Source organism: Seriola dumerili, unplaced genomic scaffold, assembly GCF_002260705.1.
Source record: "Seriola dumerili isolate Sdu_G_001 unplaced genomic scaffold, Sdu_1.0 BDQW01000025.1, whole genome shotgun sequence".
In the NCBI taxonomy this organism is placed as follows: Eukaryota; Metazoa; Chordata; class Actinopteri; order Carangiformes; family Carangidae; genus Seriola; species Seriola dumerili.
This window is the reverse complement of record NW_019174280.1, coordinates 6,113,498-6,128,975: the sequence shown is the minus strand read 5'-3', so window position 1 is coordinate 6,128,975 and position 15,478 is coordinate 6,113,498. Positions and strand designations below refer to the sequence as shown.

Here is a 15,478-nt window from a genome sequence, read left to right as displayed (position 1 = left end):
TAACAAATGAAACAGCTCAACTTGAGTTAGAGTTACTTGACCTGATGAGAAGACTGCAAACAGCCTGCTCCCTGACTGAACCGCAGAGATTTTACTTAAAGAACTACAATATAAGATCTTTAAAGGGTTGAATTTAAATATTAAATAGCTGAAGTTGTTTATTTGCATCTCCGTTAGGAGTTACAAACACTACTCTTTCTGCATTCAACAGGAAAACCTCATATGATTATGTAAATGAAACAAAGTGAATGTTATATATAAAATGCATATGCATACAAATACATAGGCCTATACATAAAACAGTTCATTGATTAGGATAAAAGAAGGTACGGGACTAGTGTGTAATATAATCAGCAGTTCAATCAATAAAACACTGGTTCTGGGTTCTTGGCTAGCTTCCTTATTATCCATTGTCACTTGTTCAGTCTTACAATGATACCTTTTGCACCCTTGAATACGTATGAACAGTTATTAGTAACTTACTAAGCCTTTGTGAGGCCTTTTATGAGTCTGTTTACATGTTAATAAAGATCTGAATCAAACTAGAAACCAAGCTGTGACTGGAGAAACATCTCAGAAACCAGTTACTAACACGTTTCAGTGATCTAAATACTTGAACATATGGTTAAAATTATGTTCATGGCCCTTACTCTGAATATAAGACATTTTCTGTTTGTATTCAGTGTGTGGGATCTCTTCCTTCCGTGTTGCCGCCTGCTGTAAACAACTGTTCCTGATTTCTACGCTTTGTCCACTGAGTGGTGCTTTTGTCAGGTACACTTCACAGTCACAAACAGGCTGGAGGACCTTTACACACATATGTGTGTGTGTGTGTGTGTGTGTGTTTGTGTGTAGGGTTATGACTACATACTATGTTATTTGCCACATCCTGCGTCGTCACTCCCTAAGTTTAGTTTTATTCAGGGGTCAGACATAATGTTCACTTGATTAACAAGCTCCTGTTTTAATGGCATACAACGCACCCCGGTTATGTACCGCTTAAATAAGTAGGCTGTAACACTACCACGCTTCATTGTTAATTTCACGTAGGCCTACCAGACTTTGTAGCAGCCAATAGTAAGTCTGCGCACTTCCCATATGGAGCCTATCAAACATTTACCCCGCACCAATGAAAACCTGTCGCAATTTACATCCGTCTCCACCAAACAAATGTAAATAATTATAGACACTAACAAAGCAGAGGAAACGCGGCGCTGAAAGCTGCGTTGATTTTTAAGATTCCTGTATTTATATTTATTATATTTCCATCAAGTGCCACTGCCTGGTGCAATGCAGGTCCCGTGTAGCCAATCGATGCGGCCGACACATGGAGTATAATATTGCAGGTCTGCAGCGGCCAATCAGAGACGCCATCACACACCGGCACAGCAAATTCTCCAGTGTCAACCAGGCCGCTTCCTACACAAACGTTATCCTTCCGCGGCTGCAAACTAGTACCCTGTGTTGGGAGAATCCAACTCTCTTTCTGGAATAATAAGAAGCCAGGTGAATAGATAGCAGCTTCAAAATGCACCAAAAGAGATTTTATATGTTTGTATGTAATAGATATATCTGGGTAAGTTGTGAGTTCTCACAATTAGCTGCTTCAATTTAAAGGCACAGTCTGCATTAAATTCAGACCTATGGGTTTCATTATGGAGTAAAAAAAATGTCCACATTTGGTGATAAAATTACAAATAAATTGATAATAAAACAGATTATGGTCATAAAAATATATTCTTAGTGGACTGATATAAATATTAGAATATAATAACAAAAGATTAAACATCAGTTCAGTTAGTCTTTATATTTGTGATTACAGTCATTTGTCAAATACCCACCCTTTCACACGTGAATAACTTTTGTTTGTTGATTACTTTTGCCATAATAGGTTTGATCCTTGTATTATAATGATTTGTGATGATTATCAGGTGAGGAAAAATTAGGAGAAATTCACAGAAGTCTCTCCAATCTTTCTAGATGATCCAGACAAACAAGTTGATGTATCCTGGCCATTTATGGGATTAACTTCTTCTTGGCTAGGATATTGATGATGATGATAAGGTTGATGGTGGCTCAGTTCAGATGTACATTTCTTACCTACTCAAAGTTAATCATGGTCCATAACACCTTAGTAACTGTTTGGCCTTAACTTTAATTTGCTGCTTTATTGCCGCTTCATCTAACTTGGCCTGAGAACTCCCAAGGGGCCAACCAAACAAACTGTAAAATATTGATTCTTGCAAGTTAAAGTAGTCTGCACATATGGTGCACAAAACAAGGGCAAGCAGTAGTGTGTGGAGAATATGGCCTCCAGTAGGCAAACATGTGGATACATATCTAGAAATGTTCATCCGGGCTTTCCTTAAAAGACCTTATCCTTACATGACTTACATCAGTTTGTCATTGCTTGCGGTGATGGAGTTTAATGGTCTATGAGAATGAAAACAACACATTAACTGCTGGGGGTTTGATCCTCTGGTCTAAGGGTTTTATATATCCATTGATAAAGTTATATCACAAAGTTTGCTGACTTTAATGTACATCATGAATCATCATCCTACAAAGATGGATTTAGCTATTATCAACTGGATGTCCACTGCATCCCAGGTCATGCAGTTCAATATGAGTGGATGGATGCTCTCCGTGCACTGCAGGCGTTTCAGCCCCGGTGACTGGCATGTCATCTGCTGGAGGCCCGAGCTGCTGCAACAGCCCTGAATTGAAATAAGGAAGTGAGTGATCAGTGCTAGTGTGGCGGAGGGATACACAGGCAATCCCCATCTGGCCACGGCCAATATACACACTCCTAACCCGCCAGTGGAACTCCATCTAAGGAACGACCACACTCCTAGTCTGCCTCCACAGACCGACAAGCACACAACCCATCCGACATGGTATGTATTGTCATTCATTCTGTGTAGAAGGGAAATGCGTTTTAATTGTAGGAAAGCCTGCTTATTACAAATGTAAACCCGGTGCGGTTTAATGCTTTTCCGTCCCCGTATTTGCTACTCAGTCATTGATTGCTCTTATGAGCTACTCGTATGTAGAGACGAGGACGGAAAACGCCCGCAAACCGCATTTTTTCTATGTTTTAGCTAGTGCACGAGATAACGTGAAGCCCTCACGAAGTCTGGCTTTATTCGTGTTAATGTTTTTTTTTCTCTGAAACGATGGTCACCTTCAAACCGGGACCGTATTTCCCCATAACTGCGCAATTCATAGAGCATTATTGGCTATCCGGCTATGTCGGGTCAAGTAGCTGGTTCACGGCTGCTTGGTGCAGATCGAATTAATTCTTGGACTAGATTTAGTGGTATCGGAATAACTAACAAGCTATTCTGGGTTATTACAGCATAATTCAGTTAAGGGCAACATTTCTACTATCCGCCTTAGGAGCGCAGGCATGTTGGGACGCCCTGACTAACGTTATTAGAGTCACAGCAGAGCCATACGCTGACATTTATTTCAACACGTTTCTACACGTATGTGGGACACGGTTTCTTCTCTGTAGCTGCTGTTCACACGGTTTGAACACGGCTAACCCGCGAGTTGCGCTGCCCCTCGTCATGAGGGGGAAAAAAAACGAGCTTGGTTTCCCTTTTTCTAGGTTGCACCATCGTGCTGCTGCTCGAGCCACGCCGTGCCGTGCTATACTGTGCCACGATGGGGGGAATGACACAAGTGGATCTCGTCAGTGTTCCGCAACGGAAACTGACCATATTCTGTAATTACAAGGTTACAGCTAAATTGTGTGTAAGGGCTACACATACAGCGACATGAGGCGCAGTTCCGCCTTCACTGCGGGGTTTATCTCAGGCTGTGTTATCTATTTGTGTTATGTCGGCTGATTTGGTTGCCTCTTTGCAAATTTTCGATGTAATGCAAATGTGGCAGCCAGTGTGAGTTGTCCAAGAAGCTCTTTCTGAAAAACATCAACAGCTGGGAAGTTTAGTCGACGTTTTCCAAACCAGTGTAACGCCACATATCGTGGGATATGAATATTACAGCACTGCCATGCTGCTCTACAGCTTATACATTTTTAAAAGTTATGTTTTATTCTGTAGCAAGTCAAATTCTGTGTGACACCATGAGGTTTCAGTAGGACAGGCCTGGGTGACTTGCAGATTATATTAACATACACGTTAACACCCAGTTCTAACCAATTCCACCAGATGTTGGGGCCACGCGTCCACGCACACTTTGACATCTGCAGGCAGCTACAGAGCCCCTCCACCTGCTATGTCACACAAGGAGAAGTTACCAAGTGTGGATGTGGAAAAGAGGGCTTCAAGCCAATCCATTGATTATCAAGCTTGATAGATCATTAATGGCCGAAGGGATTCAAGAAGCTATAGACCCCCCCCACCCCCCCCCCCACCGATCCCTTCTGCTGTGATCAAATATCCCATATATGGTATCGAACTGCGATGCAGTTTCACGTTGCAAACGTGGCGCGGTAATTGGAGTGTAAAGTGGAATTGTTATGGAGTTAGCCTGCGTATCAGCATCTCTGAAAAGTTTAATCCACAGGCGTAAGCCCCTTGTCTGCATCAATACGCCCATTGAAGTGGAAACAGCCTCCCCCATTGAGGTGGAAGTATCGAATAAGTAGTTGGACCATGCTAAGGCCCTATCCTATTCCTGTTACGCTCTTGTTTGCTGATGCATGTTTAGTAACTTGAAGGACATCTGATCTGCTGCAGTGAATAATTTATATGCTTGGCGGCAACACCTAGCCATGTTCCATGTCCCGAGTGTCTAGGAGCAGTAAAGTGCTCTCTATGGTGTGGAGGAGTACCCAGCCACCTACCACCACCAGGCCATATGGTGGACCAGCCTTGTCTGCAGGGAGTAGGGAGGCTGGTGTTGTTTACACCCATTCTCTCTCCCTCCTCCCCTCCAGACACAGGCTGGGCCAGAGGCCTCGCTGCCTTTTGTTCGGCCTCAAAGAGAAGAGGCGTTCAGTGCTTTGTGGAGCTCAGTGCTCCTATAGAAAAGGAGCGTGTGTGTCACACTGACTCTTTATGTTTGTGCTTGTGTCATAGTGAATGGAAGTTTGTACAAGAGTGTGTGTGTATGTGTATGTGTGTGTCACACCCATCTGTCAGAGTGACAGCTGGTTTTTGCACCTTTCACTTGGTGAGTATAGAGAAGCTGCTTAAGGAAGTGCCTGGGCACCTCACAGTGACAGACTGGCAACTTGAAAAACCTGGAGAGTGTTGATGGAAGGGCTGCAAAGATAATAATTGGTGTTTTCTTACACCATTTTGCATCCCCTGTCAACTTAAAGTGAGTGTGAACAGCGAAGGATGCAGTATGTTTGTAGAAGGGTGATATAGCATCAAGTGAGAGTAAAAGATATTCCTCGCTGGCCCAGTGAACTGCTTCCTGCCTCCTCACAGTCCTGTTTGGAGCGCATTGCTGAGGCTGGCTGCCCGGGCAACAGTGGGAGTGGTTGACCGACGCATGCCAACAGACCACTGCCAGCAGAGCACCACCCATCCTCAGAAACACACACACACACACACACACACACACACATTCTCCTCTACAAGCTGTTATTAAGAGTGGAAGCCTGGCAGTGAACAACCCTGTCCATAAGACACTGTGGATGGTGAATCACAGGGAGTTTCCTCTGAACAGTATGCCACATAAAGAGAGAGAAAAGAGACACATAGAGGGGAAAGGTCTTCAGGAGGAGGAGTTGGCATTGGCTGAAGTCCAAGTGCCAGGGAAAAAAAGGAAGAACAAGGCGAAAAGGAAGGGATGGGCCGGTAGTGGGCCTGGTGGTGCAGCAACATTGTGAGTCCCCAACAGCTTGGGCTGGAGCCAGGGGAGGATCCATAGCACTGAGTCACCATACCCCACACCCAGTCCACTTAGAGAGACAGCAGGGGACAGAAAGAGACAGCAAAGATATAACAGGAGCGACACAGCATGACAAACAGGGTGACTAAGGAAAGAGTGGAAGGGAGACTCATCAGCAGAGTGAGAGAGAGAAATTAACACGAGGACAGAACATAAGAGATGAGAGGAACGGTTGAAGATGGCGTCAGAAAATGAACAAAATGAGATTGAAGATATTGGTCAAGCTGGGTGGCATTTTAGTGGTGGCGAGGCTGTTTTTGTCTCTTGACATTTCCGTCTCTCACAGATGGAAATGGAGACAGGAAGAGGGTGCAGGGAGGGAGAAGAAAAGCAAGAGCTGTTGTGTGCGGAGCAGATTATTGAATCATGTCAGCTAATCGTATGAGCGCCGCTGAAGTTATCCATGAACCCATTGCTGGCCGGATCGATCCATCCTGTGGCTGCTGCTACTCAAGCCACAAGGAGAGGAGAGCCAGAGGCCTTTCTAACCCCTTTTTGAAAAGTCAAAGGTCAGCTTGTAGCTTGTCATGCGGTGACCTGTTAAATCTTATCCAGCTCAACCGAATCTAGTCATTATGCAACAAAATTGAATTTACTGGCTTGAATTACAAAATAAAATACCCTCACCTCAAAAAATGAGGCTCAGGTTTCCACAGCCACGCGATTTGAGGATGAGTCGATTCTTGGATGTGGGCTTGGCTGCATCCAGAGCTAGATTGCTTGTACAAACACATAAACACACTGACGGGCTGGGGGAATTTGCTTTGAGGCAGAACTGGCTAGTCTGACTAATTCACAGGAAACATGGGGATGGAAAGTATTGGTGTTGAGGAAGAACGCCATTAAGAGACACTCTCTGTGTGTGTGTCTGTGTGTGTGTGTGTGTGTGTGTGTGTGTGTGTGTGTGTGTGTGTGTGCGCGCTAGAGTAACGTAGTTAAATTTAAGTTAGTGTGAAAGTATATGTGCACATCTGTGACTACTCACGTTTTGTGTGTGTTCCTGCATTGTTGCCAAGCACAATGATGTCAGAGTGGTCTGTTAACAATAACAATAAAACAAAATCCTTTTTTTTCTGATGCAGCATTGAGGGAGGGTACCTGTGGGAGTTGTTTGCACCACAAGTTCTGTATTCACACATTACTGCTGTGGGTGTTTGTTTGAAATCAGTGGTGCTGCTTTTACATAGAAGCTGGATCCATCCATGTAAAAAGGACCTGGCGAGTGGATGCTCGCTTCCAAGCCATTTAAAGTATTTGTGAGTCACTATCAGCCATTAAAGAGCCCCAGCTAGTGGAGGGAACAGACTGGGAGGGGGAACCAACCCGTGCCAACCCAGCGGGCCTCTTTTCCTGTTGGTAGGGCCATGGAAAACACTCCCATGCTGATATGTCCTAAAACAACCCTGCTTAAACACTCTCTCCTGGTCTGGAGACAGCACTTCATCCGAGTTATTACAGCATCTTGTTTCCCAGCAGTCCCTCTTGTGAGAACCGCCATGGCGTAGCCTACTTTTGCACAATTCCATGGAGCCACTCATCGGCTGGTTTAACATCACGCAGTACCTTTGTAGAGCTCTCTGCATGTTAGCCTTTCCAACAGCCTATCAAACAAACACAACCTTTAAAAAGCATCTTGATAAGCCATGATGCTATTAATGTGAGCCATGTCTGTTAACTGATTTTCAGCAGCAGGATCAATTATATGGCAATCAAAGTCTGACTGGAGTCAAGATGGACTCCAATTGGCTTAAAACCATTTAAGGGACTGAATCAATTGGGCAAGGTGAAATTCTGCTGCGAGGAAAATGCCACTGAGATAAGGAAAATATTAAAACAAGTCCTCTGACTGTGGCTTGTGGTTAATTTTGAGTTATCGTCATTTGTAAATCTTGGCAGCCCCAAGACTAGATTCCAGTGGAGGCCTCTGGAGATGGCCTTGCACTGAGGCCAGCAGACCTCTGAACACTGTGGCCAGTGTTAAGCTGTGTGGTGGTTGGCGGGTGGGGATGCTGAGGAATGTAATGACGAAACAGTTTGGTATTGGGAATAATTGCCTTGTTGAGTGACTTGTTTGTTTGTAATTCTCTCCCTTCCCTCTTTTCTTTTTCCAACCACAGGCTGACCAACTAACAGAGGAGCAGATTGCAGGTAGGAACAGACAGATTTCCTCTTCTTTACTTCCCTTCACAGACACATCCTTCCTTCACACATTTACTGGCAACTTGTGGATCAGTTCCACCCTATAATTATAATTATAATATATAATGATATAACTTCAATAAAGTTCCTCTTTGTGTTTCTCATTAGCTGTTCTGGTTGCTTCCACATAACTTACAGAGAACATGACACGCAACAGAAAATTGAAGGATCTGGCACCCCACCCTCCCTTGGTAGATCATTAGCTTTTCAGAAAGAACAGGAAGTAAGGGGAAAACGTATTTACAGCATGTCATGAGTCAGGACAGGAAACCCACAAAGCTACAGTGAATAGACAGTTTTCCAGACAAGCTCACGAGTAGCTTCAATCATTCAGGCACCTTGATATTCTTGATAAATAAATGATGTGGGCTCTGTACTAATACTGGAGGCCGCACAGTTTTTTCTTAGTCGAACCCCCTCTGTGGCTAATTAGCCTGTGCTAATGCTCCAAGGGTAACGCTCACTATTGCCTGCTCTTCTGATTATGGCCTGTAGTTTAGAGGGCTGCTCCTACAAAGAAAAAACTGATGCACACATTGAAGTTCTTACACTGAAATCTTGTGGCTTTTTTTAACTTGCAGTTTTCTGCTTTTTTTTCTCATAGTATGAGATAAGATCGCAGTGTGGTTTCAGAGCTCAGCACATTCACAGTTTCTAGTCGTGTTCACGCTCATGTGGGCCAATTTACCGACAAGCCTGAACCGAGTTAACTCGGCCCCTGTAGTCACATCGCTCACAAGAATCGATTGACCTTCTAGACCCGACTGCAGTGTCCCAGCGTAACCCATTTCTGTAACTGCATAGCAACAGTAACCTAACCTCTCACTCTTTCCTCCGCCCCCTGCAGAGTTCAAGGAGGCTTTCTCCTTATTTGACAAGGATGGCGACGGCACCATCACCACCAAAGAGCTGGGCACCGTCATGAGGTCGCTGGGCCAGAACCCCACAGAGGCCGAACTGCAGGACATGATCAACGAGGTGGACGCTGACGGTCAGTATACCCGTGCTTGATTTACCCATGACATTAACAGAGATCTTGATTATTACCAACATATCAGTAATAATTGTTAAAGACGTCATATGAGATGCCAAATAAGGAAATAGAGCTGATATATCCATCTCCTGATTGGTTCCAAATACTGACAAAGTTTTAGTGTCAGAGCTGGTTTTATTTTCCGTTGACGTTTCATTGCATGACTTCAGTGATAAAACCTCTGTTACAAATGGATAAGGGATTATATAGAGCATCCATTACTGCCTCCATTTCGAAACACATCAGTAGTGCTGTTGCCCACCTCCCTCCCCTTTCTGCCAACTGTCAACCAACTGTCCGAGCCAACTGTCCGGCCGGCTTTATTTTCAGATGACGTGTCGCTCTGTGTCAGCAGTTTAGTCACTGTGTATCCAGCTCCATCATAGCTGACATTGTAAGAGTTATGGATGTGCAGGAGGTGCTTGCAGTGCTGGTGAGAAGGGCAGGCTAAGTGTCAAAAGACTGTCCGTGTTGGCGCCCCACGCTGAGCGCCATAATTCAGACAGATTCTTCCTCCTCCTCTGTTTACCACCTCTTCATCCTGCACTGCAGCGTCTCCCAAAGGTTCTGTGATCGAAAGAGAGTGATAAGGGAGAGAGAGAGAGGAGTCAGAGAAGTTGGCTTAGTAGCTCCCAAGCTGGCCGCCCTTGGGCAGTAGAGTCGAGGATGTTAGCTGTCAGTGGGGCCTTTACCTCAGTGGTGCTCTGTCAGCTTATAGGATTTCCTAAAATGGGACCGCATTGATCAGGAGAAATCAATTGCACCGCAGCTTGGCTGCCCCTTTATTGAAACGTCCTCCCACCATCCTCAGTGCCCTTCCCCCCTCCCCTTTGGTTACACCCAGGAGCAAGCAGACACACATGCACGCACACACACACACCACTAACATCCCCTTGTTCTGCCTCTGCCTCCCTTGGCTGATGCAATCTAGGTCAGACAGCAATGAAGCTAGTAATGGAAAATAAAAGTGGTTACATAAGGCCTCTCTGCGCTTTGCACATCCCGTACCCACATCGGCAGCCATTGGATGTCAGCTGGCCCATTGAAAATCAGCTTTATTTACCAAACAAGGATGCTGTGGTAAAGAATGACAATGAATGGAAGAGAGGATGGAGAGCTTTAGCTAGACACAGCTGTGAAAAGAAATAGTCTCTTGGCTATTTGAATGTAAAAGCCAAGCTGCAGTTTACAAACAGTGTGGATTACAGTACGACATGGAATAGCTGCTGTTTATCTTCCAACCACACACATCGGGAATTAACCACACCTACTTAAAATTATACAGGGCTTCTATCTTAGACCTTAATGAGGTAAAATATGTAAAAGGGATGTTTGAGACAAGATTAAATAACTGCATGACAAAAATACTAGCTTTAGTCCCGGCACACCACTCATCATCATTATGCAATCCCACCCCTCTTTCTTATCTCAGGGATGGAAGTTGGCTTTATGATGCAGGAAAAACGATGACCACACATACAAGTGCGCTGAGATGCCTCAGCCTTCTATAGTTTGCGTCAGCACCTCTTATGTGTAATCGCACCATCTCCCACTCGGTTCACTCCTTATATTCTCTCCTCTTCACATCTCCCTCTCTACCGCCCACTCCCTCCCTCCCTCTCTTTTCTCTCTCTCTCTTTCCCTCCCACCATTTTTTTTTCTCTCTCTTCCCACCTGCCTCCCTATCTCCATTCCTCCTTGCTTCCATCCATCCTTCCCTCTCTCCCTGCCTCCTCCACCGCAGCAGCAGCTGGCCCGAGGTGCAGTTGAGCAGATATCACTCAAAGGGCTGCCTTGCTTCTCTGGTCATTGTGCTCTCAAATGATGGTTTTCCAGTTGCACTTTTACCCTTCTCCCAAACTGGGACCCCCGCCTCCCCACCCCTCCTCAGCCTCCCTTCCAACCCCCCAGTGGCAGCATGTGTTCCCTCGGTGCTGCTGGCTGTCTCTCTGTGTTAGATAACAGGTCCTTAGATTGTTACCCCGGGTCATGAGTTCACCATCTGCCCCATCACATTACTGCATTCCTTTTTGTTCCACACATACACACATGCATTCCCTTATTCTCTCTCTATCTCGCTCTCTTGAGGCGTGCTCCGTCATTGGTTAATCTGCTACACCCCCACCCCCCTCAATCCGTCCCACCCCAGGGCTAATCCTCCTGGGTACTTTGCCCTCGGTGTCTCTGACCTTCACTTCAGCGTCCTGACAATTTTCTACGTTTTTTTTTCTCGCCAAATCTTAATGATAACTTCCATACTCCTACGATCTTACATCACCATAACATCTACATAACAGCGAGGCTTACCACCACCAACCCTCCCATCCTCTCTCCTGGTGCTGCAGTTAGTGAGCTGCTGAGCTCCTCTTAGATCCTTCCCCTGTCAAGAGGGTCTGATCCCCTGGTAATCCTGTCTTGACAGCGGCAACATGGATATTGATCCTATTGCACGCATACATGAGCCACCAGTGGTTGGTGGGGTTTCTGATGTCGCTTCCAGATGACCCAAAAACACATGCAAACACTGCCGGATATTTGACAAGAAAAGGGGACAAAAAAGGAGGGAATCTAGGATGGATAAAAAGAGAAGGGAGGGAAGGAGCATCTGGACTGAAGCTCCCCACCCCCCTTCCTGTCCTTCTCACTTCCCGTCCAGCCTTGGTTTCTGACAGGGGCACCAGGAGAGACGAGCCTTTGATTTATCCGGGCTGCTTGAAGGCCAAGCTGCACAGTATACTGTACGTCTACATTATGGATGACTGGCCATGGGTTGCCCCCCCCCCCCCGCAATGCTGCTGTGCTGTGTACTACATACACAACCTCCTCCCGGGGCTTCCCTGAGGAAGAAAAGGAAACACACACACATACATCCCCCTCCTCCTTTCAGCTTGCAGTAGCTGTGTTTATCGCAGGAAGGAAGGTGTATACTAACATGATCTTAGGGCTGCTGCCGTCTCCACCATTACTCACGTCCCAGGTTGCACCGTCACTGGAGAGAAGTTATGTTCCATACAATAATGTACACGCTGCCATCATTCCCAGAGGGGGAAAAAAAGAGGACTGTAGTACTAAATTAATATTTTCAGTCGGGTGCTCTTCATCAGCTAAATGCTGGGTTAAATTCTTTCTACTTATCTGAGTTGGCTTTTTAAGTAATTACAATTTTTGCTGATTAAACGTGCCTCATTGATCACCCATTCCAGGTAATGGAACCATCGACTTCCCGGAGTTCCTCACTATGATGGCCAGAAAAATGAAGGACACAGACAGCGAGGAGGAGATCCGTGAGGCTTTCCGGGTATTTGACAAGGTAAATGAGTGTGTGCTAAAGTGCTAATGAGATGGTAGAACAGTCTCTATGCCTGCCAAGCTTTTTAGTTTTGTTTGAATATTTTATTTTTCCGTGGAGGCCAAGAAGACTTGCTTGCAGCTATAGTATCATCTGTTAAGCTTTTTAAGTAAGACTGAAAGTAAAGTAAGTTTATGCAGATGGAAAAAAAAACTTACTGCTTGTTTAACACCTGCCGCACCAGTTGTCAGCCTGTGGGGATTTTTTTTTTCACGTTTCACACATTGGATCCCATGCTTCATGTTTCCAGGATGGAAATGGCTACATCAGTGCTGCAGAGCTCCGTCACGTCATGACGAACCTGGGAGAGAAGCTAACGGACGAGGAGGTGGACGAGATGATCAGAGAAGCAGACATTGACGGAGACGGACAGGTCAACTACGAAGGTAAAAAAAATTATATATATACATATATATATATAAATATATTTATATATAAGATGCCTATAAAGGAAGCAGACACAAAAATGTCACGGTGCACAAATAGCTTTAGTTTCTAGGCCATGGTGTAAGTTTTTATTAAACAGGGGGACCAGAGCACTTCATTTTCCAAGCTGTGTATTTCTCTGAGGGCGACTGTGAGATAAGCCAGCCACACGTAATATTAGTTATTAGATAGGGGCTATAGAGGGAGCCTGCTGAAACAGAGATGGGAGAAAGTCATCCTTCTGAATTATCGTCAGTGTGCGAGGAGCCTTTTTGTCTCTTTCTCCCATCCCCCTACTGTCACTCCCTCGGCACATTACACGAGAGACTGCGCTCATTTTCTAGAAGGCTGTTGATATATTATGAACAGTCCATAAGTTTTAGCTGAAAAGTGTCCTACTTCTACACTGTCATTGTACCACAGAGAGAGAATATGTTCTCCCAAGTCTCCCTTTATCTGTTTTTTTATTCTGTGTGTGTGCATATTGTCATCACGTTGCTCTAAAACTGTAAGCACAATGCAGGAGCTTTTTAATCAATTGGGTTTAATGAGATGAACACGGAAGCCATTTAGAAAGGGGACACTAATTAGGATGTGTGTTCTGAACCTGCTCAAGTTGATTAAAAAATTAATAAAGCATTTAACAATTTAGCAGGTGACTGCTCTCACTGGCAACAGGCTGTGCCAAAGCCTTAAACCTCATGCCCTTATTGTCCTCTCTCTCTCTCTCCCTCCCTCTCGCTCTCTCTCTCTGCAGAGTTTGTACAGATGATGACTGCAAAGTGAAGCTTGCCCGCCCCGTCCTGTCCCCTCTTAGAAGAAAAAAAAAAGGAAAAAAAAATCAAAATGTTTTACTTACCTCTTGGAAAAATGTTCATTTATTCATACTGTTTCTGTATAGAAAATAATTGAATGTTGAAATAAAATATCCTTCTGTCCACACAGGAAAAATATAAAAATATACAAAAAATATCTGCATGAAAATGGTTAGTGATCCTGTCCCCCTCCCCCCGGAGATCAGTTTAGCATCAGTACTTAACAAGTAAAAATAATAACAACAAACCCTGTAACTACTACCTTCAGACTAAAGCAAAGGCATTTGGCGAACTCCTTCCAGTTCCATTTGCTAGTGGTAAATGTCTGGGCTGGCCATCTCTTCTTTCTCTCTCTGTTTTCTGTTCTTCATGCATGCAGCTTGAGACCGGAGCACTAACCCCCTTGCCCCCCCATCCCTCCTCCGGGCTACCAGAGCGTGCTGATTCCACTATAAGCTGTCCTCTTGTTGGTTTGGTACAGTTTTTTTGTATTTGGAGAGGAACCCTGTACTGTTAACATGAGAGAATATACCAGGTTCTAACTCAAGCGTTAAAGTGGAATGGGACTTAATTGTATGCTAGATAAAAAGTGAAAAAAACAATGTACAAAAAATACATTTTCAAATGTTTGGCATGTTCTTTTGTTTTTGTTATGTTATTTGGATGGCCATCTTAGTAGTTGTGCGTCCTGCCCTTTTTAAAAGGAGGGGGGACTTAAAGAGTCTTACGGTGAGCTTTCTTTCTTTTTTTTTTCTTTTTCTTTTATTTTCTCGCTGAGATGGAGTGTCTGTCTTTTCTTGCAAGAGAGAATCACTGGCCTTCACTTTTCTTTTTCTTCTGTTTCTCGACTCAGACAAGAGCATTAGTGAGGGGTGTGCTGTGTTCGCGGCGCACGCTGTTAGGAGTGTCAGCGCACCAGTTTTCGCGACTGTTCATCTGAGTTCAGTTTACATTCATTCCAAGTTGTACATGCTAGTCTTTATTTTTTTTTCAAATAAAAGACCATGAACTTTATCATGTCTTATGTCATTTTTCCTGATGCTTGATTTATAAAGACAGCATAGTCTGTATGTTGTTTACCGACTAGACAAATGTGTCCATAATAAATGGTTATAAGCATGGTTCTCTCCATGTGCAGTGTCATTGGGTGATGTTGAGCAGCGGCAGGATTCAGTGTGTGATACTGAGGCCCATTACATGGCAGTGAGGTTGTGGAGAGAGTGAGCTGCCCACAGGGGAGGGAGAGGCAGCAGAGAGTGTTTGCTCTTGCGCTCAGCCGTGGATATACATACACAATTATGACGCCTCTCTGCTCTCTCAAGACACAGCTGGTTGCTAGGCAACAGCAGCATGCTGTAACTGGGATGTTGGGGGTTTTTGAAAAGGCAAGTGGGAGTTTGAATAAACCCTCCTGCTTCTGCCAGTGACTCCATGTTGGCTTGTCCTAGTAAGGCAAACCAGGCCACAACACTTAGTCGTATGCACTTTTTAAACAGCACACACATACACACACACACACACAGAGTACAGGACAGGCAGGCAGGAAGGTCTCTGCTGGCCTCCAGCAGCATACTACCTAAATGTCTAAAAGTCAAGTTAGTGCAGAACTGTTTTACTATATTAGGAGAGTAATTTGACCATGTTTGGAAAGGAGCATAGATAGACTGAGACAGCTTTCCACCCACCTACACATACACTAGGCAAGATAAAGCAAGAAATGAGCACTACCCTTAATCATAAACCTATACATAGGCATGCACACACCTTATTCTTTTCCCACAG

At 44.6% G+C, this 15,478-nt stretch overlaps 1 protein-coding gene across 2 annotated transcripts; it reads left to right on the top strand.

The window, feature by feature from the left end:
• Positions 1 to 2,810: 2,810 nt before the first annotated feature.
• LOC111216424 (calmodulin) lies at positions 2,811 to 14,710 on the top strand. 2 transcript variants are annotated; one of them, XM_022737948.1, is made up of 6 exons: positions 2,811 to 2,897; positions 7,992 to 8,022; positions 8,921 to 9,064; positions 12,310 to 12,416; positions 12,706 to 12,841; positions 13,639 to 14,710. In XM_022737948.1, the coding sequence occupies exons 1-6, from the start codon at positions 2,895 to 2,897 to the stop codon at positions 13,665 to 13,667; spliced, it is 450 nt and encodes a 149-aa protein (XP_022593669.1). In that variant the 5' UTR covers positions 2,811 to 2,894; the 3' UTR covers positions 13,668 to 14,710. The 2 variants fall into 2 exon arrangements, with proteins under 2 accessions (XP_022593669.1, XP_022593670.1); XM_022737949.1 differs by having other exon boundaries at positions 7,992 to 8,017; positions 8,916 to 9,064; positions 13,639 to 13,667.
• Positions 14,711 to 15,478: the final 768 nt, after the last annotated feature.